This window comes from Zophobas morio, unplaced genomic scaffold (assembly GCF_036711695.1).
Source record: "Zophobas morio isolate AGI-343-1 ecotype UQ-CSIRO unplaced genomic scaffold, CSIRO_AGI_Zmor_V1 ptg000011l, whole genome shotgun sequence".
NCBI lineage: Eukaryota > Metazoa > Arthropoda > Insecta > Coleoptera > Tenebrionidae > Zophobas > Zophobas morio.
In genome coordinates, this window is record NW_026972116.1 from 16,755,848 (window position 1) to 16,781,166 (window position 25,319).

The following is a 25,319-nucleotide window of genomic DNA, read 5'->3' on the forward strand; positions in this document are numbered from 1 at the left end:
GGGGCAGGCTAGAGGATGCTGAGCCTCCCTAGATCTGGACAAGTTATAATTAACCAAATGTGAATTACAACATCGAAAATCAAAATAAAATGTAGTGTTTTATTCAATAACCGGGAGTCAGGGCAATAAAAAAGTCTGGACCGTCGGTATTGTTATCCGGTTATTGCAATTCGTAGAACACATCTTTTATTAGTTTCTGTAACCTCTATAAAGTAATAACCAGTAACATGGTTAACTTCGAGTGTTCATGTTTATACCTCGAAAGAATTGGATTATAAGCATGTTCAGCTTCCAAGCATCAGCGTTTGTGATAAAAGAAAATAAAGTTTGATTGATTTTGTCTGCTTAAAACAGCGTAGAGGACTGTATATAAATACTTGGACCTAAAATAAAAACGAATTCTTTAAACTTAAGCACCTCTTTGTTTTGCAAAATTGGACAATGGTTAAATACCGCAGATAATTTTTCGATATTACGTCTTTAGCACTTTGAAACACAAAACACAAAACCACTAACTTTAAAACGCACCACTCATTTCGTTTAAAATATTTTCCACATGATTTATTTCCAGACGTATCGATTGCAACTAAAAATAAATAAGGGTTTATCCAATGGCTTGTTACTGTGTAGATTAACCTAGTTTCAGCTGTACCCGTAACATAAATACCTTCTTCAAAGCAGATATACAAATCAATTTTCCTTTTCGCAGGTTGAGTGTCTTGTCGAGACTCTTGAACTTGAGACGATTTATTAGTCTGGGTATGATCTTGTTTCAAATATCAGACAAAACCTGCACTAACTGAACTTGACATTTGTTAACAACCTATATCTGTCTGAATTTATCAACTTTCGTAATGGGCTAAAGTTCAGAATATGAAAATATCTAATGTATGTGTATTTTCAAAATTCGAAAACTGCTGGGATAATATGTAGTTATATTCTTTTCGAAAAAACTTCTGCGTTTAATAAATGCAGTGTTATACGGAAAATTACACTTGGCTACATTAGAATTATAATCTGTCCTTGAGAAATACAGTTTTAAAGCCGCTAGCCAAGAATTTGAGTTTCAACACTTGCATTTTTGGGAAGGTTTTCATTTTGAGATTAAATAAATGGAAAAATTTGATTGTTATTTTCTACTTGTCGTTTGTCGTCTGTCAAGCGCAAAACTGTTTAGAAAATTTCCAAATCACAAAAATACTGCATTTGAAAGAATTTTTTATTCCATCTCCAGAAAATTAATTTTTGTACACAGCCGTAACTCAAATATTTGTACCGTTGAAAAAATATGTACTAGAACTTTTTATTACTTTCATCCGCCTGCAGGTCGTGGAAATCAGAAACAAACCACCAACAATTTTTATTTGTACGTGAGACTTAAAGTTTCACGAGCCGTAGCTGCTACGTAAAAAGGGGCAAAAAATCCGCAAACTTGCGAATTTTCATCCGTTACACATTCCTGCCATCTTAGGGGTCGAAGTTCGCCAAGCGTGAAAACTTCGCGAAAGTAAACTTTTTCTTCAGAGGAGAAGCCTGCATTGGAGGTCGACCACTATCTCTCAACTTGGCTGTAAGAACTGCACGAGCGGTGCAACTCGTTCACCCACGACATTTATCTGATGACCTATAAATAAATCCGACCTGACGACCCCACACTGAGATTTCAGGACACCAAAGTGGGGAACGGTAACGAGCACAGAAGAATTTCTAGGTAATCATACGTGCGTAAAAACGGACAATGGAGACGTAAACCGGCGCATCCACCAAAAATGCGCCGAGCATTAGTTTTATTCGATTTAATTTATCATGAAATGTTATATTTTTTCGAGCTTTTTTGGGTTATACATATAGAGAAATATGCACGGATGTGTAATATAATGTCATCATTTATGTTTTCGAAAACAGATTTAAAAATAACAGTTTCAATCAATGTTTATACAAATTTTTTGTACTAAATCGTTAACTTTGAGCTCAAATTTTCATAAATTATTATTAATATATAATAAATAACAATAAATGCTATCTGGATATTTAAAAATAAATCTCCGATTTTTATAATGTTGCACTAAAGGTGAAGGTAAAGTCTAAAATAACTTAAATTTGCGTCAGTCGATTATTATAATAACCACAGAAGATAATTACAATTTGAATATGAACTAGTGCAAATCGCATGTGATTAAAAATGTTTTTCTTTTCGTATATAAGTATTGTAATCGAGTCTGTCGGTTAGAGTACGAAGAAAAATCTCCCGTTTCCGTCGCTCTGTCTATTTGTCTGTCGTCTGTCCGGATTTTTATTCGACAGATAATCTTCGAAATTACTGGACCGATTGTTGTGAAATTTTGTATGTATATTACGAATATTACGTAGATGATAAAACGCTAATAAAAATTTGGCCAATCACCCACACCAACAATTTGATGACGCCTGCTAATTATTTTGCATAATTAATATTACTGATTTTGTATAAATCAGGCTTATTAATAATTTTAATCCTCTGTTTTGAGGCGGTAAAGTCATTCAAATCAAACAAACGTGACGTTCTTCCGATGTATAGACATAAACACTTCAAGCACTACGCATGTTGCTGAAAGGCCATTTTCCCGTTGGTTTATAGGGAGACTTGTGGTGCTGGATCTTCAGGCCCTCGAAGTTAAGCCTCTTCTGGCCTAAATGTCAAGGAAAATACAAGTTATTAGTTTTTAATTTGGTTATTATAAAAATACGATTTCGGCTTCGCGTGAGCGTTGGTTGACATATATGATTTCCAGATTGTGCAAAATGCAAAACTGGCCACTTCCAGGCGGTCCAATAATTTATGACTTGTAGCCAATCAGCCACCAACATAAAGAGCTGTCGCTGGCTGACGGTTGTGTTTTGTTTTCGGTATTGTTTCTCATAGTTATTTTGCTTTTCTGTTCGTTCAGTAATTTCAAAAGTGTGCGGTACCTATAATTTAAAAAAAAAAATATGCACTTGTACGTTGATTTCAATTATTATTGAGAATATTTACTCTATTAATTATTTAACAGCAACCTTATAAGGAAAAAAATATGTAAAAAACTAAACAAAGCTCTCGAGGTACCCTTGTTTTTCGTTGTCTTCATTTAATTGTTAAATATGAAAATAATAAAACTGTAAAAATTTGACTATCTATAGTAAAACAGCTTATTGAAATAAGGAATTCTGTTACATAACATGGTACTACAAAATTACCTGCAATCTTTCTGCGTTCTATTCCGAAAAACAAATGTCTGGCGTAAGAACAACTCGACAAATTATTATCAAAAAACTTTCTAAAATTAAAGTATCAGATATATGTCAGTTCTCATAGCAACCTCGTAACTAAACTGTGATTAGTGAATTAAAAAAAAAATCGATGAAGGTTATTTCGGCAGAATTTCCTTTGTCCTTAAAGTATTGCGATTTTTGTTTAGTATTCATCTCCATAAAGTAAAAACTATTGGCGTAAATAATACCCTTGCGCCGCGAGAGCGTAACTAAGCATTCGGCTATTAGCACCTTCCGATAACAAGTATGTATATGCGTTAAAAGAAAACGAAATTTGATTGATTTAATTGCAATGGAGCAGAAGCTTCTTAATATTAAGGCCAGTCCCCACGTTTTCTCAGCGGAATTTTCGCTCTATTTTCAAAATGTAATATCTCCGTTATTAACAGATCTATAGTTTTCAAATTTTAAATATATGTTGTCCATAACTTTCTTTATATAACGCAAGGACAATTTTGTTAAAAACAGCTTGTGATCATATTATTTTTTTAATTTTAGTGAAATTTTTGCATAACGTATTTTTAAAAATCAATATCTCAATTATTAAATAAAATTTCAGAACACGGTTTTCAACACTGTTTTCAGCTTACAAAACTCCAGAAATCATACGAGACATATCGTCGATTTTATTTTTTAGAAACGATACACAGTTAAAAAAAGCGTATATCATGGAAGTTGCTAACTTTTATTTTTACTATATCTCAGTCCCAACAAATAAAGTCAAAAATCGACCTCGTAGAATTTCTCAAGTTTTGCAAGCTGAAAACAGTGGTGACAACCCCGTTCCAAAATTTCCATAAATAACTGAAATATTGATTTTTAAAAATACGTTATGCAAAAATTTCACTAAAATTAAAAAAATAATATGATCACAAGCTGTTTTTAACAAAATTGCCCTTGCGTTATATAAAGAAAGTTATGGACAACATATATTTAAAATTTGAAAACTATAGATCTGTTAATAACGGAGATATTACATTTTGAAAATAGAGCGAAAATTCCGCTGAGAAAACGTGGGGACTGGCCTTAAGTATTTTAGGTAAGTAGCTGTTATTATGATCATTATTATTTCATTTTTAAATATACGAGGGCGCGACATTACTGTATTTTTACATTTTCGACGGCATTGAGCTGAAAATCAAATTTTATAATTGTTTGAAAAAGTTGGATATGTATTATTGTATTTAATTCAGGGGCGAGGGAAGTTATGCAGAAATAACCTTCGGCCACAGTAGGTATAAGAAAAAAAATTGGTGGAAAGCTGTTTCAACAGAACTTCCCTCGCTCCTGAAGTAGAATGAAACATAAAAAATAAACAGCCAATCAGATGCAGGAATTTAACTCATTACTAGAGCTGTGCGGTCGAAATTTATTTATCGGCCCACAGTGCCGATCGCTACAGCCTTGCCTTTCTCGCTTCTCGCTTTTCAGTTGTGGATTATTTTTGATAATTCACACAAATAGTTTGATTGTCAGCGAGACGGACACCTGAACATTATTAAAATTATTATTACTCTTATTTCGTGAATATGGATTTTAAAATTATCAACTGACATGCCGTTAACATTATTTTTGGCGTAATTTTCTTCGCGATACATAACGTCGGTTGCAAGCCTCTGGCCTGCCGAAGTGGGGGTCAATTCGCAGCGTTTAAATTTCGATCGCACAGCTCTACTCATTACTATGGAAATTTACAATTTAACACCTTTTAAATTTAACAAGTTTTTACAAGATTAATAGGGGCAAAATCAGTCTTATTTTAGTAAGTACTAGCTCCGCCCATCCGTCCCCTATTTTCTCAGAGGATGTCTTTGCAAAAATAAGTCTTATCTTAACAAGTACTAGCCCCGCCCACCCGCCCTCTATTTTCTCAAAGGATATATCATTTGCCAAAACAAATCTTATCTTAGGAAGTACTAGCCCCGCCAACTCTATTTTCTTAAAAGATATGTCACTTGCTAAAATGCTAGTATTTGCTAAGATAAGACTGATTTTGGCAAATGACATAATCCTCTCAGAAAATAGGAGTGGGTGGGCGGGGTTAGCACTGTTATTAAGATAAAACTGATTTGGGCAAATGCCATATCCTCTAAAAATTAGAGGGCGGGTGGGCGGGGCTAGTCCTTGCTAAGATAAGACTAATTTTGGCAAATGACATATCCTCTGAGAAAATAGGGGGCAAATCTAAAAATATGTATGCAATGATAAATCACAAGTAAAAACTCATCATATTTTGCACATTTTGGGTAGAATTTATTCGGCAAAATTTTGAGATTACGTCATCAATTTCTTGGGGGGAATAAACAGATATATTTTTTACATGCTTACAATGATCCTAAAACATCTGAAAGATTTCAAAGTAATCATTTTTGCAGTTCTTGATTTTTGAGTCACAAGTAAATCAAAAAAATTTGAATGCATTGATAAATTACAAGTATAGAATCATGATATTTTGCACATTTAAGGAAAAATATTGGATCAAAAATTTACTACGCTTATGATAACTTTAAAACATCTCCAAGATTTAAAAGCATTCGGTTTTATAATACCTGATTAAATTAATAAAACAAATTCACGCATTAATGTTTTTCGAGTCACCCTGTAAAGCAAATCCAAAAAATATGAATAGAATAATAAATCACAAGTACAGACTCATCATATTTTGTCCAATTTAGGGAGGATTTATTCGGCAAACTTTTGAACTGACGTCATCAATTTTTGGGGGGGGGGGGATAAGGAAATTTATTTTGATTAAAAATTTATCATGCTTATCAGAACTGTAAACCATCGGCAAGATTTCAAATAGAGATGTACCGACTAGTGTCGGCCGACTAGTCGGCTTTGTCAAAACCGGTTAAAATTGGTTTCGGTTAAAATTGGTTTAATCGACCGAAGATTGGTGTCAAAGTGTAGATAATCTTCCGCTAGTTACGATTCTGAAATAGCTGTCACGATATCTGGTCCAATAAACACGCAAAGCGAATTCAAAATTTCCAAAAATTTTCCAAAAAAGTGGTTAAAATTGGTTAAGTAATGTATAAACTGCCCTAAATTGTGTTATTCTTTATTTTTGTACTGAGTTACTACAAAAAATTAAATGTTAAAATTATTCAAACAAATTTAACACATTTTTGGGAAAACAAAGAAACTTTAGTTATTTCTTTTATTAAAATAAAACAAGTTTTTAAGGTAGTCAGAGAAATAGAAAAAAAAACACACTGTCCGTTGCATTTATAAACCGGTTTTGACAAAGCCGACTAGTCGGCCAACACTAGTCGGTACATCTCTAATTTCAAAGCATTCGGTTTTGCAGATTCAAAATTAAATTGCAAAATTTTGTGTCATAATTTTGATTTTTATTTCCAAAAAACTGGACGTTTCGGGTAAAAACTCAATTCGGAGTCATAAACTACATGTGTAGGACTATGTTATGTTATACAATTTAAAACCCATTTAGTATTTACAATTTTGAAGTGACATCATCACCTTAATGGTGGGGATGATTAGACAAATTTTAGTTAGCGTTTTACCATCTACATGATATTCCTAATATAAATACAAAATTTGACAACAATCGGCTCAGTACTTTCGGAGATTATTATTAAAAATCCGGGACGGCAGACAGACGGACAGAAGGACAGACAGACAGACAGACAGACAGACAGACAGACAGACAGACTGACTGACGGACGAATGGACGGACGGACGGACGGACGGACGGACGGACAGACAGACAGACGGACAGACAGACAGACAGACAGACAGACAGACAGACAGACGGACAGACAGACGGAAACGGGAGACCTATTTCTTCGTACTCTAGGGGTCATGAAAGGTCGAGAAAATGTAAAAGTAGCTGACGCTCAGGAAGTAAAAAGTGGTCCATGTGGGAATCAAATACGCGAGCTTGGCGTTAATAGCAATATGCTCTAAATACTGAGACAAATAGTGTTTAAATATTATTTTGAATTTTATAGCAAAAATAAAATAAAATCTCAAGGCGGATTCATAAGCCACAAGTACAGGAGTATGTTATGATATTAAATTTAAGTAACATTTACATTCAAAATTTTAAGGTGACGTATAAAGATATAAAATTCTAGATCTGACCGGTAGTTTCGGAGATTAAGTGTCAATAAAAATTAACACAGACGACAGACAGACAGAAACGGAAAACCTATTTTTTCATACTCTACCAGGTAATAAACGTCGAGAAAAGATGAAAGTGGCCGTTCGCCGGGTGGACCCTATTACAATACTTCGTTAGATTTTACGCTCGGAAAGTAAAAATTATTAGAATACCTACTTTAAAATTAAAACATTTGTCCAATTATTAAAAAATTCCAATTTTAACAGTGAAGCAGATTTTGAAAACGTGCCAAAAAAGATGTTCAATTACACAGACGTTTTAATTTTTACAAAAATAAATTCCAATAATTGTGGATCACAGATTTGAAATTTAACAAGTTTAATAACCCCAAAAACTAAAGGACTAATTTTATCACAACCAATGTTCGACTGTGTAGCCACTGCTAATTTTTTGTATATTGAATACTAGTTATAAATGTTTTATAGAAATAATTTAATCACGGATTGCTTTTTGATCAAATAAAAAGCAATAAAAGGGAAATTCATAGAATATTTTTTTATTAAATTTTTTCTAACAAAATTGTGAATTTGTAGACTTCTGAAGCTGAAACGAAAAAAATGGATTTTTCTAAGAAAGTACAAGTTCCAGTAGTGTGAACATGTGATAATAGAATACAGTAATGTTGCACCCGTCTACATTATAATATTAATAAAATAAGAATTATAATAATAATGTTCTAAACGTTTAATGACGATAGTGTGAGTCCTCTGTTTTTTGAGACAAATTTACTCAAACCAAACAAATTGATGCATGCGTAATCGTGACATTCTTTCGAAGCATTAACAAAAACAACGTATTTGCTATAACCATAATTGACATTATTTGCAAATTATATTGCAGATTTTTACAAACACCCTGTATACTAAAACTGAAAGGCATACCTGTTTATCTATCCATAAAGCATTGCAACACGGATGTTGAAAATAACTCTGTTGCGTTTTTTTGTAAATCTTTGTTACAAAATTTCACGAAATCTGGAATAAGTTGGCAATGTCCCATCGAAATTTCAAAAATAAAACCTGCTTGTAAAGGGGCCATTTTCAAGATGAAAAGATATACAGGGGATTATATTTAATAAAACTTGTAAATCTATATAATATTTTGTATTTTGTAATGGGGAGTGGTAAACTTGCATTTTCATATTCTGTAATCTTTGAAATACAAAAAAAAAAAAAATGGAATGGTTGTTCTTCAAAATAACCCCATTACCATTTTTCTTATGGCTCTCGTTCCAGAACATACACGTTAAAACAAAACGTGCACAACTGGTTTCGAGTTGATGCTTGATTTTTAACCGTCGTGTGAGTGGTAAACGATGAGAAAGACAGCTCGTCCAAGTCCAACTAGAGGAAGTTTTTTGTTGATAGAACCTTATCTTCATGTTTATGAACCAATATGAAGTAACTCCAGTGTTATGATTATCAATTACGTTTCTTAGAAAAATCGTACAATTAGGAGTAATCTAAAACGACCCATTTTTCTTATCAAAAAAGACAGGGTTCATAAGGATGACCTGATGGTCGTACTATGATGACCAAACGGATGATTAATGGCACTCTTTAAAATTTTACCAAGCTGTGAGTTTTCCCGTCTTTACTTTCACGCCTTTAGGACATAAAATTAATTGTTATTATCATGGTTACCAAACTAGTGCTGGTCAAAGTATAGCAAATCCATTAACGCTCAAAATTACCAATTCAAACAAGTAAGCAAAAAAGTGGAGTACGATTATGGAAGCAAATTTCGTATAATTATGGGGGCAAATTTCGTTTTAGTGCCTTATGTTATAGCCTTCACTGAAAATTTCCACTCTCATATTATAAAATCATTTTTCCTCAGTTCAGGTTAAAGCGAACTCAATACCATACTCCCTTTTTGGCGATTCTTATTTACGTTGCTCTAGAGTACCGAGTGCTGCACCAGAAACAAGGTTAATGAATCAGCCAATTCCATTATCTTTTAAGGCTGCGTTGCGTTACATCTAACAATTTGTTGTTACGTAACCGAATCTAAGCAGTCGCCTTCGACCAACCACACCTAAATACAGTCGAATCGGATACCCCACAGGCCGATAAAAAACTACAGTTCGGCAGGTGCATGGATTTCGTTTCCTGAAATAGGATCAGTGCGACTGAAGAACCAGGCCACGTCTATTTATATCCGCATAGTTCGTGGTCTGCCAAGGAGTTTTTAAATACACGTGGTGTGGAGTTTACTTTTTTCGTGATTGTTGCGATGCTATCTGATTTAGTTGGCATGTTGCCTTTAATGGGGTTTAGGTGGAGACCGTGTAGGCTGAGAACCAGCGGGATTGATGCAATGTGCACTATTTACGCAATGCGGCTTTGTACAACGGCTCCGAGGTGATTCTTTGCTGCAATCATGGGGCCAATAACAAGGGAATTAAATAACATTCTCACTTTTACCACATCTTTACTAATCAAATCGGTTATAAAAAAATACACAATAGCTTAAAAATAATATATATCAAAATTAAGCTTGTTCTATTGTTTTTTGACGGCTATCCGAAGCTGTACTTTCATTTAAAATTTATGGCTTTATAAATTACTTGTACAGACAGATATTATGATTTTATGACTACTACTTTGGCTTACCTTTTATAAATTGTGTTTCATTATTATTTCATAAACCACAAGTATGGGAACATGTGTTTTATAAAATTTAAATAACATTTACCATGCAAAATTTTGGGTGACGTCACCAAATTGTTGGTGGGAACGATCAGGCAAATTTTAGTTGACGTTTTGCCATCTAAACGATATTTCTAACATAGGTATAAAATTTCACGAGAGTTAGTCCTGTAGTTTCGGAAGTTATCGTAGGAACATTAATATGTGCAATATCAATGTGACATAATATACAGTCTCATAATAAGCAAGTTGAAAATTTAATTATTTATTTTATTATATTGTATTTAACTATGTACATGACAATCTACGATTTTTACTTTACAAGGAAATGCTAACATTCGGGGGCCAGAGCTCGGAAGGTGTTACCACTAATACATTCGATGCCATTGTTATGTGCGGGACAATATATCATTAAATTTGACTTTTATCGCATGTTAATGCCTGCATTAATGGGTGAAACTTTACCTGTCAAATAAAATTTGAAATATGCTGTATAATTAATATTAAAATATTCATTAATTATCTTGGTTGTTGATTATGTGCACGATTTTAACTAATTGCCGTTAAAAAACGCGAGCAGATAGAGCAGGTTACAATTTTTTTACTTACTTATTTGTCTTATTTTTTCCTCTAAAATTGTCGACTTACCATCGCTGGATGAGTTTTTACGCACAACTATTAGACACATTTTCTTAACAACACACTGTTCTTGTTAAATTTACATAGTTCCAAAGAAAATGAGAATCTTGAAGTTTCGATACTTGTGATGTTAGAAGATGTTCCAATTGTTATCCTGTAGTAGTAAAAAAATCGAGGCACAAAGGAGAATTTCCATACAATGTGAAGTTTGTAACAAGGAACCAGCGATCAGATACTGTTACATAAAATTTGGTTCAGATACTCTTACATAAAATTTGGTTAAAATATCTCCAATGAACAGCGAAATAGAATCGGAAAAAGCTGGTTAAAATTCTGAGGTAAATGAAATATTTTTCGGGAGGAAAAATAAAAATGTTAGTGAACTAAGAGTTTTCACAGATAAAAATGTCCTGTTTATACATCTACACGCAAATAAATAATGTTACTTAAATTATTAAATTAGAAGTACGCAGTTCTTATTATGAAAATTAAGCTTGGGAAGTAAAAACAAAAGTCATCTTCGTTCGAATAAAACTAATGGTGTTCTTATTAAAATAAATACACAATTTGTTCCTATAATTTTATAATTTAAACTGAGAATTAGTAAACATTAACCTTCAGTTTAAGTCTTAGCGTAAACCAAGGAAATATAAAGGGTCATCCGGACGAACGGCTAATTTCATGTTTTCTCGACGTTTCATGACTTATAGACTTTGAAATAATAGGTTCCCGTTTCCGCCTGTCTGTCGTTTGAGGTTATCTATGCCGATTTTTATTAGACTGATAATCTCCGAAACTGCCAGACCAACTGTTAAATTTTTCTTCAACAATGTAACAACTTCATCTCAAAATTTTGTTGTAAACTTTTCTAACTCTGTCTATTTTTGATACTTTTTTATACCACTTTTCAATTTTGTCATTTTTTTTTCTTTCTTTTTGTGTACCTTTTTACTCCTCTCTATTCCCTTTTTTGATCTCTTTTTTTTTATCGACTTTTTATTGCCATTTTTACCCGTTTCTTGTTGCCTTCTTTTACTTATTTTGTGCCTTTTGGGGCTTTCTGTCTTTTATTCTATTTCATGTCTTTTTTATCCCTTCTTACCATCTTTTTACCTTTTCATGTGCATTTTCTATCTTGTCTCTCTTTTTGTATCTTTTATTAGACACTTTTAATACCATTTTATACCTTCCTTTTCGGTTTTTTTGTGTATTTTGTGTTTTGTATGCGTTTTTACCCTTTCTGTGCTTTTTGTCTGTATTTATCGTCTCTTATTGTCAAATTTGAGATGTATACTAGAATTATTATTTGATAACGCTTACCAAAATTTTTCCAATCATCCCCACAATTTAATGACGTCACCTCAAAATTTTGTAGTTGTAAATAATGCTACTTAAATTTTGTAAAACAATGTAGTTCTATACTTGTGGTTTATAAATCCACCTTGATTTTTTGAGCCTAGGCATTCGAATTTTCAAAAAAATCCGAATCCAGCTTTTTCCCGTGATAAACCCTAAAAGTTAAAAAACATATATAAAGCCAGTCACACGCACCACTTATATTATTGTTACTAAAGGTTATTATGTAATTTGTTGGACTGTATTTCAGAGACGGGGGAAATTCTGTCAAAATATTTTGCCAAAATCGATCTTATTTTAGCAGGTACTAGCCCCGCCCACCCGCCCTTTATTTTCTTAGAAGAATCTTATTTGCCAAAATCAGTCATATCTTAGCAGGTTCTAGCCCCGCCCACCCACCCTCTATTTTTCTTAGGGGGTATGTCATTTGCCAAAATCAGTGTTATCCTAGCAAGTATAGTTTGGGAAATTTCTTTCTACCCTATAAAATTTTATTGGCAATAACGAGACGAACAGTAGTACAATAACAAGAGATATTTACAATTTGAAGTTGTCGCGTGCCAGTAATCCCCAGACGTTAGAAAGCAGAATAATGCAGGGACCATCGTTACTCACGAACGAAAATTACCATTATTTTATAACTACCTGCTGAATGTTCTCCGACAAATTGGGATGCACTGGTGTGAACCATAAATATTTCTTATTGTACAACTGTCCGCCTCGTTATTGTCAATAAAATTTTATAGCGTAGAATGAAATTTCCAAAACTATACTACTTTACAAAAAATGATCAAAATTTGGAAATATTACGAGTTTACTTGTATCCACAACGCAGGAATTTTGAACATCTTCTCTAGTGTTTAGTTAATGGATTTTTCTTTTGTTGTTTTTGTTTAAAATTTATAAATGTATTATTAAATATTTTTATTTTGATTTATTTATTAATGAAAAATAACAGCTTGTTTTATTAATAATAACGCACAACGATTAATGACTACTGGTTGTTATGGTTATTGTCCTAAAAAAGATAAAAGGTGGATTTCAGTCATCATCGTTACTAATAAATCAGAAAGTAAACCGGAAGTATTCACGCATTAAATACGTGCAGTGTTGCCAATTTTACTTTTACAAAATTACGTTTTTTTCGTAATCTACATCATAAAGAATTTTTTAATTATTTTTTTGGGACTCGCGAAACCCCCGTACATAACGTACAGAAGAGTTAATCTGCCATTTTCCAGACACCCGGTATAACAAAATTTTGAATAAAATTTACGTGATGATTTTATTGCGTAATTATTAAGTCGGTTTCGCAACTACAGCAATGGATGAACTAACAAATTTCATTTGTATTTAGAATATTTTATGCTCAATAAAAATCTGAAAATTAAATTATTGATAGTTCTCAAATCCATTCATTGAAAGGAAACAGTACATTTAGAAAAACCTTCTTGCGTTAAGTACCCTTAGTCCTGAGGCGCTTTGCTAGCACCCTCTCGAGAGCGCTGCGGTACGAGACCAGGCGACACCAACGGACCACCGTAAAACGCTCTCATTGGTTGTCTCATGGTCCAGGGACGAGCGGATCGCACAGACAGCCGCAATTCCATACCACCCGAGACGAGAGGATGAAGGCCCAGTATTTCAGTTGTCGGTTAAGCCAAGAAATTATGGTTAACCAAAAACAGTTTTTTGCAAGCGTAACGAGGTAGGTTAATGATTATTTTCTTATTAGCACATGCGCTTTAAGACATGACCAGTTTGACGCACGCATTCGATGGTAAACTCTTGTTACATATTCTGTGGATGTCACACGTGATTAATTGGGTTTTTAAATACATATTATCAAAGTTGTTCACAATGAATATGATTAACCGTATTTTAAAAAAGAAATTCCCAGCTATAAATTTGAAAGAAAAAATTATCTTTGCGTATCTGTATTCTAGGAATTTTACGAAATCGTCAAGCGTAAAATTAATAATTCTCTCCTCCTCTGATGAGTCTCTATCACTAGAAGAGTAAATATTTGCCATTTTCTTACTTTTCAAAATACGATTCCCTTAAAACATAATAATATTTTTTCATGGGCACAAGAAACTCACATGAAACTCACAAGAGTGAGGTTAAACATCGTCTCTTTTGAACCGGTAAGAGTGACGCAATTCCTACTACAACGAGCGGATCACGCAGAAAGCCGAAATTCCACTCCACCCGTGACGAGAAGACTCCCCCGAGCGACGTACCCTAGGAAGCTAAAGTGGCACAATCCCATCCGGACCCTGACGTTCATCAATCCCTAAATTTAACTTGTACATAAATGTAACAATAAATTACTTGTACCGCCTATACAAGCTTATAAATAACCAGTAGAAACACACATTTTTGTTAACTGTCTAGTTAAACAGCCAACTTTTTGTAATCACCTGATTGTCGTACTTACTCAGGACATTGTTTTCGAAAGTCCTCTGCATGCGAATTTGACTCTACGCAAAATGGAATATCCAATTGTAGAAATTTCGGATATTGCGGGGATAAGAAGGTGCTCGAGTTAATGTCAGCGAGTGACAATTTTAACCAAAATTCAATTTCACTGAATTGAAGTTTCAATAATTGAAAATGCGACGACACCACTTTTATCTTTCAGCTCCACAGAAGAAAGCGTGTCCGACGATTCCAAGATCTCTCGGAACTCCGACAAGTTCAACGCTCGGCCTCCTGCATACACTTTCTCTAATAGTAAACTACAGACTTGGCTGCTGTTGTGAGGTGAATTTTATTCCATAATTAGAAAATACTTGTGCAAATAAGAAGAGCAACAATTTCTCATTTTCCCATAATTAATTAATTCCGACCCATATGAATCACTTCTGAGCACCGTTGTACAAGTTACAAAATGTTTTCGTGTTTCGTAATTACGTGACGTAAAGATTAATATTACACTGACATTGGGTGAAAATCATCTGACTTTGGTGCGAACAAACAAACACAAATATTAGTACACAAATTAAAAACCAAAGCACACATATTTGTTATCGGAATGGGAAGAACAATCAATATTAAAGTGGGTTTAACTTTAGCTGGCCAAAGTTTTTCCATTAAACCAATTAATTCTGGGAGGGTTACTACTTCTTAGGTTGTCTTACAAACTACCACATGCGTACCACTTAACGCATTCTCAGTAATTGTGTTTCATTATAGGTAATTGCTACAGCGTGAAGAACAGAGTGCAAAAATTAACTAGCCATTATCTTAGTAAACAAGTGAATAACTTTATGTCTATATCAACATGAAGGTCATTCTTTATAACTGTCTTGATATTATCAACAACTGCATATTAAAGGGGAGCTTCTGCTGTTAGTTTATTTTGTACAGTCACTGATAATACAATGATGTATTCCAAAATTATATTTGTTCCTTGAACTTCAATCAATTAGATGCATAGTTTCGGAGATAATTGATAAAAATAAGTAAAATTACAACGATAACAGCAACTCGTGCATTTAGAAAGGAGAATCCTCTAAGTAAATTGAAAAATTGTAGCAGTTGTAGCTTCCATTTGATTTGGAACTGCGTCTATAAAAAGTACTATTAAATCAGCTCTACTATACACCAATCATTACACGATCTTGACCTTGTGATGCATTTATACCGTAATGCGTACAGTTCAGTAGCACTACGTCCTTAACAATACAATTATTCCTAGCATACTAATCTGGAAAACATTGTCATTAACAAATGGTCTAGCAAAACACGTGCTCTTTCAACAACAAAAAAGATGCTTTTATTTGCTTTCCTATGCACTCTTTTTTTATTTACTGCTAAAGATAACATAAGGCAAGTGTCCCCCTCTTATCACCATCATTATTAAAACCAATTGAAGTTGTTCTGGTAGCCTAGAAGAATGTCGATGACCCATACTGCAGCCTGCTTGCAGCCATGACACGAATTTACATTTGGTAATTCAAAAAATTTCATGCCTCAGTAATTGTTAGCTTTTGTTTAAAATATCGAGAAATCAATGTACTGTAAAGTAAACAAATCTGTGAAGAAAAATATTGTGGAGGTCACTGATATTAAGGCAAACACTGAGAACAATAAAGCTGTCGAGACGAGTGTGGATTCATGATATTATAAACGAGCGTTGTGTGCTTGTTTCTTGCAAATTTGGTCAGTTCTGTAAGCAAAAATGCATAAACAACTTTATTACCCTGCCAATGACTCTTTATCTGAGGTTATTTAAAGAAGCTAAATTCTTGGTTCCTTCTATAAAACCGCATTCTTGGACCAGAGGTTTTTGCGAATGTTTAATTTCACCGGGTTTTATTGTTTCGCAGATTACAAAATAGAAAATCCAGGTTTCCTGGTTTCGTTTGTCTGTGTACTAACATGTTAGACAAATAATTTCCTAAACGAATGTACTAATTACAATTTGTTCAGTCAAAACTAGTACTACCATTTTCAAAAAACGCCAAAAATAGTATCATCCAGTCAAGGCTTGACAATAAATTTGTACAGAATTCCGTCAAATTGTATTTCTAGAGTACACAATACCATGGAAAATTGATTGATTTTATTATCATAAAATACAAAGGAAAAGTTTACAGCTTTGTAATAAAATATGAATTTAAGTAGTAGAATGACAGATACCAATAAAAATGGTTTGTATCGCCTTTTATTACACTATTTTGACCGGCTTTTAATGGTAGGTGGCAATGACGTCATTACACAATGTTATTAATACATACAAGAATTTATTTGCATAATATTTTGACGCCATTCTTAAGTCAGCTTAAGCATACATAATATTTAATTACATATTCTATATATATAAATTGAAAGGCGTGCTATTTGTTTGAATAAATTTTATGTAATCATTATATACAGCGTGTCCGCATCATGAGCTACATACAATCCAAGAAAGAAAAATTTCGACTATCAGTGTCAAAAGTTTTATGTACTCTGATAAAGCACCAAAGAAGCATGAAAATATAGTTAAGAATAATGAGAACATAAGTGCACCAGTTGCCACAAACAATGAAGTACCACTGACATTAAAAATTGTTTACCTTTTTGGTATTGCACACTAAATTTCATTTTCTGCTAGACTGCATATCGCTATTAATAAATTTTGCTCAATTTCGCTTTCATTGCCTTCAGTACTAATTCCAAAATTTGCAATTGTTCGCACTCGTGCTTGGAAGAAGTTATTATTCTATTTCAATCAAAACTCGCCGCAAAAAAATAAGTTCACGAAATTTTGTAATTGCCATTATGTAATCTGCTGATAACCCTTGCTTACGTTGCGCAAATATTAGATATCAAATCAAACATTAACGATTAATTTTATTAATTGAAAGCATTCGAGTGTGGAAGTTTAATCTTATATATCTCTCATCAAGCGCAAGTGTAATTTGCTAAATCTGTGCGTTTGGCCTTCTGGAGGTATTTAACAGATAAGCAGCATTTATTATTTGAGGCAACCAGAACGACTTATTTGTTTCATACTTTTTAATTTATGCTTTGTAACAGATTTTAAGTGTTCAGACACTTTCACAAAAATTCTTTGGGTTATCTTTTTTAAGATGATTTAATTTAACCTTCACGACTTACACAATTTGCACAATTAACATTTTTTGCATTAGATGCTAATTCTCCTCTCTTCTCCAAATTTCCTTTTAGATTTTATATTTTTTTAATTCTTACAATCTACACTCAAATTTACTCAAAATACACTGAAAACTGCTACAAATACCTTGAAATTTCAGATTTTTTCTCTAAAACCAGTAAAATATAAAAAAGATTTTTGGGTAGACGAAGTTTACAGATGTCAAGTCCGAAATTACTGGCAATAAAATATTCCAATAACCATCATCATTTGGAAAAGCGTTTTAGGTTCAAGCTATTTCATTAAACGTTCATAAAATAACACTTAAAAACATATTCAATACGAACAAAATTAAACCGACATCTGTTAGAAGCTGTGACGACTTAAGTATTCAAAACTTAAATATAATTTTAGCTAATTGTTGAAAGTGGTATTTCTGAACTCTTTTTACTACCTGAGCGAGTATTCTAATTGAGTTCATTGAACGACTGGCTACTTTTATGTTTTCTCGACGTTTCATGACCCCTGACTACGAAAATGTCTCCCGTTTCCGTGTGTCCGCCCGTCCGTCAGGCTGTCTGACTGCCGTCTAACGAAAATTTGGCTAATCGTCTCCGCCAACAAGATAGCGTCATCTATAAAATCTACATTAGTAAATAGTATATATATAAATTTTTTTAAATAAGATACAATTTTGTCGAATAAATACGTTCTTCAAATTTATGTTTTTTGGAAAAAAAAATGGACGTGGTTAATATTAATCAGTCAGTTCTCTCCTCCGCGTTGAGGAAACAAAATCAATCAAATTTCATTTTTTTTAAATCGCTGATGTTTTTAATCTGAATAGTCCAAATCTTTCGAAATATAAACATAAACAGTCGAAGTTGAAAATGTACTGAGAAACTGAGAATATCTACATTTTTCCAATCAATTGTGTGCTTTAAATATATTTCATATTGTCCACACTTGTGTGGACTGCGCCCCCACGGCGCAGAGGCTGCGGGGGTGTTGATTACACGAAACAAACTTTATAGAAGTTCGACCATTTCTTTAATATTTTAAAGGTGATACTAATAGACAGAAATGACAAATTCTTGGAAATTTTTAACGAATATTTTCGTATTTCTCACACTGTGAAACAAATTGCCACCTTCCTCGAGAGAAAAACGTTTTTTTTCGCTTCAGAAAACTCATCAAGTCAACTCAAAAAATTGAACTTGTACTGTTTCAATTCGCATCGGCCAATTGTGCTTGAAGTTGGTAGAATTGTCGCCACACCTTACTTCCTGTTGTCAAAATTGACATGGTTGACAATTCAAATCAATAATTTATTATCGATTATTATTAAAATGTCATAACATAACTTTGTATATATGTATATGTTAATACTAATTATTTATGCGTATCAACTGAACTGATATACATAGGTATACTTAAAACTATATTTAAAAACAAAAAAAAATGTCTTTTGAAAATTTTTCTCGAATATTTTTTTTTTTTTAAATATGGTTATATTTTGTCAATATGGGGAACAACAATTTTAAAAATTGGAACTTGAGTAACGAAAACTTCATTTTAAAAACGAATGTATGTAAATAAGTAAGGTCATTTATAATGTCATATTATTTAATCATAAAAAAACAATTAACTAGGTTTTGTAGAAGAAGAATTTGGAAAGGAGCTTCTGGCCTTTAAAAGATGTATTACACTGTATTCGACTAAAGATTGGTTAAACGTTGAAATGGATATAAGCCCATCTATATTGTATGACGATCAGCCCCCATAATTGCAACTCCACTATCCATATCGATGATCAATATTTTTACGAGTGTGGAAATTAAAATTTCCAGCTACGTCTTTCATGGATTTCCAGACATTGACACTTCTAGGTGTACGAATATTTTGATTCCATAGTCGGTCAAGATAGCTTAAAAACTTACAACTTTTCTCAAATAATTAGCATCCAACGTGAATAAATTGCGTTTGAAAATATCGTACCTGTAATCGAATTTCCTCGTATCCGTTCTCACTTTAATCTTTAAAGCCGATGTAATTTTTGGGCGAAAGTGAATTTAAATAGAGGCAATTTCCAGAAGCGAACCCTCACATTTTAAAAACCACCCTTGTAATAATACATGATTTATTCCGACTTGACACACCGAACCCCTCGTGTCAGTTCGCCAAAAATAGGTCAGAAAACGACCCTCGCATTCTCCCCATCGGAATGCACCTGCAGGGCTTTTCACATGTAAACAGATTGGAAAGCCATCAGTAGCAGGTGTTCGCAGTACACACCCCCTTTTTGCACTCGTCGACTTCTTACCTGTAATTCCGGATGAGCGTTGTCCTTATGTGTAGCAGCACGTATGACACCAGCCCTCCACCCCCACTCACTGATTTTACCCGCTTTTAACTTGCAAATGCCACTCACTGATAAAAAGCGCTTCCCTACGATCTCCTCCCGACATTTGTATGCCATCGTACATCACAATAACACTCAACAGCAATTAGTTGTTCTTGCACATTTACATTTTTCGGTGCTGCGGTCAGGTCAGCAGCATCGTGGCGGCGGCGGCGGCGGAATTCCGTCTGTTTGAATCAAGTCGGTATAGCGCGCAGTCCAACGCATGTAAAGATTTTCAATCTCGCTGTGGTGTCGGACCGGCCGACCTCAAAGAAACCTCTCGCTTGGGATCGTCGCGGCGTCGGCTTAGGTCGACACATCCACCACGAGGACGGACCAAACGAACTCCTCCAAGTAGAGCTCCATCGCGGGTAATAGCGAAGGCGCATTGGCGAAAGCGCCGCCAGAGAGCACCGCCTGTTGGCTGCACCTGCAGAGACATCTTCGACGGCTGCCCCGAACTACGTGCAAAAACAACTACAACTCCGTGCTGGGCTTGGTTTACGTTTATTTTTGAGCTGGGTGGAGCAAGGTGGTACGTCGGTAGCGCGGTACTGTGGGATTCGCGCAGACGGGACTGGATTGGGAGAATGCGAAACGGGACCATACGCGACGGTGTTCGTATTCCGTCAGTCCTAAAAGCATGCCTTAATATTAACATTTTGAAAATGCATATTTTTGCATATTCTGCATATTTAACTATTTTTTGGCACGCTGCTGGGGTGACGTTCGAGATGACCAACTTTTAATTTTCGCCGTTGCCATTGACGTTGGGTTTTCAACCATTCAAAAAAGCCATTTCATGACCTGTTCACCGAAACCCTCATATTTTAAATAGCTTTTCTCATTTTCTACACTGTAACTTTCTGTCAGTACTTACGACGTTTAAATCGACAAGATTTATTACTATCCGTCTCAAAAACTGATTAGGTATTATAACTACAAGGGCTTATATGTTGCCCTTTTTTCTTAATATGTGTAGTCCACTTTTCACAACAAGAAAGGCAAAACAAGTTTAAAATGGTAAATAATTGTAGGAAAGTATCGATTTTGCAATTAGGCTCCGCCCCTCGGTCTGATAACGAATAAAAAATTCATCACAATTGAGCTTGGGACGGATATGGGTGAGGCTTAATTTTTGGCTTGTTGTTTTCATAGTATTCTTTGAACAATACGATGCCCAAAAACATGTTTTTTATTTCTTGTAGAGAAATAAGGATTTTGCAATTAAGCTCCGCCCGTTTGGCTCACAACGAATAAAAAAATCATCACACTTGAGATAGGGCGGGTGGGCGGGTTTCATATTTTGCCTGTTTTTTCTTAATATACTTAGCCGTGTTTTCACAACAAGAAACTTAGAATATGGTTAATGGTACATTTTTGCAAGGAAATATGGATTTTGCAATTATGTGGCGGAGCCTAATTGCAAAATCGATATTTCCTTATATAAATTTTTCATTTGAAACATGTTTTAAGTTTCACGTTGTGACAAGAGATAATATTGTAAAATCAATATTACTGTTTTGGACTATTATCTACTGCAAGTCTTAAAATTACTTGGGCGTTTTAAAGCCAAGACTTTATTACATGCAAACTTTAAATTTCAAATTTCTGTACTTCGACTTTTAGATTTAAAATGTTTCACTTCTGAGACATACACCTCAAAGTTCCAAACTTTCAATTTTCGTAACTAAAACTCAGAACTCGAATTTTGATTTTGGAATATTAATTTTGGAGGAAAATGACTGGGACTTTTTATATTCCAAGGCTCTAGTTTTATAACGTGAAAGCTTTAAAATTAATTTCACCATATTTAAATTTCCAAAGCTTGTATTTCTTGATTTTTGAATAATTAAGAATCTCGATAACTCTTTTTTTTTGATTTCGCAGTTTCGAAATATCGATGTTCCAATAACAGAATTAAAGACTCGACATTTCAGTTCTCAAATCTTGAAATATTAAAATTTCGCTATTTTAACAAATCTCGGAGTCTTTTTTAACATTTTTATATATTAAATCTTAACACTGTCACTTTGACCCAAAATCGTTAAATTTTAAATTTCAGGATTTCAGTTTTGTAAGTCTGAAAGGACATCGTGTTTTAGATTCCGCCTTATGTTTTGAAGCGCTGAAATTCGATCTTCACTCTATGCAGTTGGTTCACTTTTGCTTGGATTTTAAGAACTATACCTGAAACATTCGGCCTAAAAAATCTGCGGTGATCCTAAGCAATCTCTCTCAAGTTCCAAACAAACTTTAAAATTTTGATTTTTTTTATTATTCTATCCGAGTTGATTCCAAACCGCATTTTTTAAATTACAAAAGCTCTTCTAATTTTAAATTTCAAAATTTCGAGCTTGAAAATTTCTTAAATATATTAGCTTAAAGTATCAACTTTTTAAGGTTCCAGTGTTCATTCCGCAAATGTTATATCTTGAAAAACAATCTCCGATTTTTCGAAATTTAAAAAAAAATTAATTATCCCTTTTTAGCCAACGAAAACTATGTTTTGATTTCAAAATTTTAAATATCTACTTTCCAAGACCCAATATTTCAGTATTAATATAAACCCTTCACTTTTTAATTTCAAAATCTGAAAGCTCGGTTATTTTTATTAATCTAAAAAGCTCGAAATATAAATTAACTTATATATAAAAAAATCACCACAATTGAGATGGGGTGGGTGGGCGGGGTCATATTTTGCCTTTTTTTGTCTTAATATCCATAGCCATCTTTTCACAACAAGAAACTTAGAACATGGTTAAAATGGTACATTTTTGCAAGGAAATAGGGATTTTACAATTATAGGGCGGAGCCTAATTGCAAAATCGATATTTCCTTATACAAATTTTCCATTTGAAACATGTTTTAAGTTGCATGTTGTGAAAAAAGTCTACACATATTAAAACAAAAAGGCAAAATGTAAGCCCGCCCACCCGCCCTATCTCAATTGTGATGATTTTTTTATTCGCCGTGAACTAAGGGGGCAGAGCTTAACTGTAAAATACTTATTTATTTACACAAAATTAAAAACATGGTTTTGAGTATCGTGTTGTTCAAAGAATAGTAATGTATATTAAGAAAAAAGGCAAAATATAAACCCCGCCCACCCACCCCATCTCAATTGTGATGAATTTTTTATTCTTAGAAACTCAAAAATCGTTTAAAATGGTAAATTTTGTAAGGAAATATGGATTTTGCAATTAGGCTCCGCCCCTAGGTCTGCCAACGAATGAAAACTTCGTTACTACTTAGATCAGGGTAGAACTTAATCTTTCGCTTTAATTTTTTCTTAATATACATAGTATTCTTTGAATGACACGATACTCAAAAACATGTCTTACATGGTAATTTTTTGTAGAGAAATAATAAGGATTTTGCAGTTAAATTCCGATCCTTTAGCTTTCGACGATTAAAAAAAAATCATCACAATTGAGATAGGGCGTGTGTGCGGGATTTTATATGTTGCCTTTTTTCTTAATATACGTAGTCGTCTTTTCAGACCAAGAAACTTAAAACACATTTAAAATGGTAAATTCTTGTAGACAAATATGGATCTTGCAATTAAGCCCCGCCCCTCTATCTGACAACGAATGAAAAATTCATCACAACTGAGAATTGAAATCGGGTTGGGTATGGGTGCTGTCTAATATTTGACTTTATTTTTTTCTTAATATATGCATAGTATTCGTTGAACAACACGATACTCAAAAATATGTTTCTAATTTTTCGTAGAGAAATAAGAATTTTGCAGTTAAGCTCCGCCTTCTTGGATCACGACGAATAAAAAAAATCATCACAATTGAGATAGGGCGGGTGGGCGGGGCTACATTTTGTCTTTTTTTCTTAATATGTGTAGACTTATTTCGACAAGAAGAAACAGAAAACCTCTTTAAATAGAGCAAAAGTTGAACATCAAAGTTACTGTCAACGCCAACTTGGCAATGGAGTTTGTGAATTTTCAGCTCTAAAAGCAACATTGGCGGGAACAGCAACTGTAACGGGAACTTCAACATCAACAGCAAGTTTATAAATCCTACTTAAGATATAGCAATGGTAACTGTGTTGCAAGTTTGCTGTGACGGCGTGTGGTAACACTACTTTACACAACGTGTAACATACGTAATTTTATCTGCAACTTCAGAAATTGTTAAATTGGTCCAAATAATTTAACTGGTACTAGAGTATCTACGGTTAAAGATCTTGAGAACCAGTTGTAGAAATCACCAAAAATTAGGTATAGAGGTACAAGTTGTGCTCTAATTACTCGTCAGAAAAAAATTTTTTTTGCTTTATTTGTTTTCGAAATGCAAGGCCCACTTGATTTTTTTTAAATGGTACTACTATATTATTTATTAATGCATTTTTTATAGAGATTTGTTTTTCTGAATTCACTGATGTAGCACAATCATACTTTCTTTCTGATTGAAATGGCAAAATCAATTATTTTAAATAAAAATAAATAAATAAATAAAAAAAGAAAGATGACATATGTAGTTACCTTTGAAAATAATTTTAATTTGACATGTAGAGTCTTTCTTGCAAAAATGGTGCATCCAAGTAAAACTGAGCGCATAGAATTAATTATTAACGATTTATCGGTTAAAAGACGAAGTTTTGCTCAAGTTGGTCCTTGTTTTATTAATGGAAATTTAAATTGATATTTAAGGTTGTTGCGGGAATGTATAGTGCCTAGACTTAGAGAATTGTTTTCCAATTGCCGAAATGCGGAGTAACTAACCAGCAGAAACTATTTGGTTTCCACAAGATGGTGCTCCATCCCATTTTGAAAGTCAAGTGCGACAGTACTTAAATGAAACTTTTCCTGGCAGATGGATAGACCGAAGAGGTACTATTGAGTGGCCTGCCAGATCACCAGATTTGACACCGCTTGACTTTTTTTGTGCGGCTATTTGAAAAGTCGCGTTTATGTTAATACACCGTTCACATTAAAGACGTACAGGAACGCATACGTAACGAAATCGCTAGAATTCGTCCAGAAATTCTCATTAACTCACTACAAAATTTTATTTAGCGTTTTTTTTTTACTGACATGAAGTAAATGGACAGCATTTTGAGCATCTTTTGTAGAAAACAGAAGTTTGATTTTGGTTTCAGTTGTTATTGATTAATTTATTTATTTTTTTAATATGAATTATATGGTAGTGCCGTCTCAAAAATCAAGTTGGCCTTGCATCTCCAAATTAAATAAAGTAAAAAAAA

The 25,319-nt window shown here is 33.5% G+C and overlaps 2 protein-coding genes across 3 annotated transcripts in view; both read right to left on the bottom strand.

The window, feature by feature from the left end:
- LOC135127052 (lysine-specific demethylase 3A) overlaps positions 1 to 20,423 on the bottom strand; it is a 290,069-nt gene extending 269,646 nt beyond the window's left edge. The window contains exon 1 of the mRNA XM_064053353.1: positions 20,016 to 20,423. Coding sequence (XP_063909423.1) covers positions 20,016 to 20,171 — 156 coding nt within the window. The 5' untranslated portion in view covers positions 20,172 to 20,423. The remainder of the gene's footprint in view (positions 1 to 20,015) is intronic.
- LOC135127053 (uncharacterized) overlaps positions 1 to 25,319 on the bottom strand; it is a 51,864-nt gene that overhangs the window by 19,806 nt on the left and 6,739 nt on the right. The window contains exon 1 of one of the 2 annotated variants that reach the window (XM_064053355.1): positions 17,154 to 17,207. The exons of the other annotated variant lie outside the window; for it this stretch is intronic. The gene's annotated coding sequence lies outside the window, so the exon portion shown is untranslated. Of the gene's footprint in view, positions 1 to 17,153; positions 17,208 to 25,319 lie in introns of those variants that run through there. 2 annotated transcript variants of the gene reach the window in all.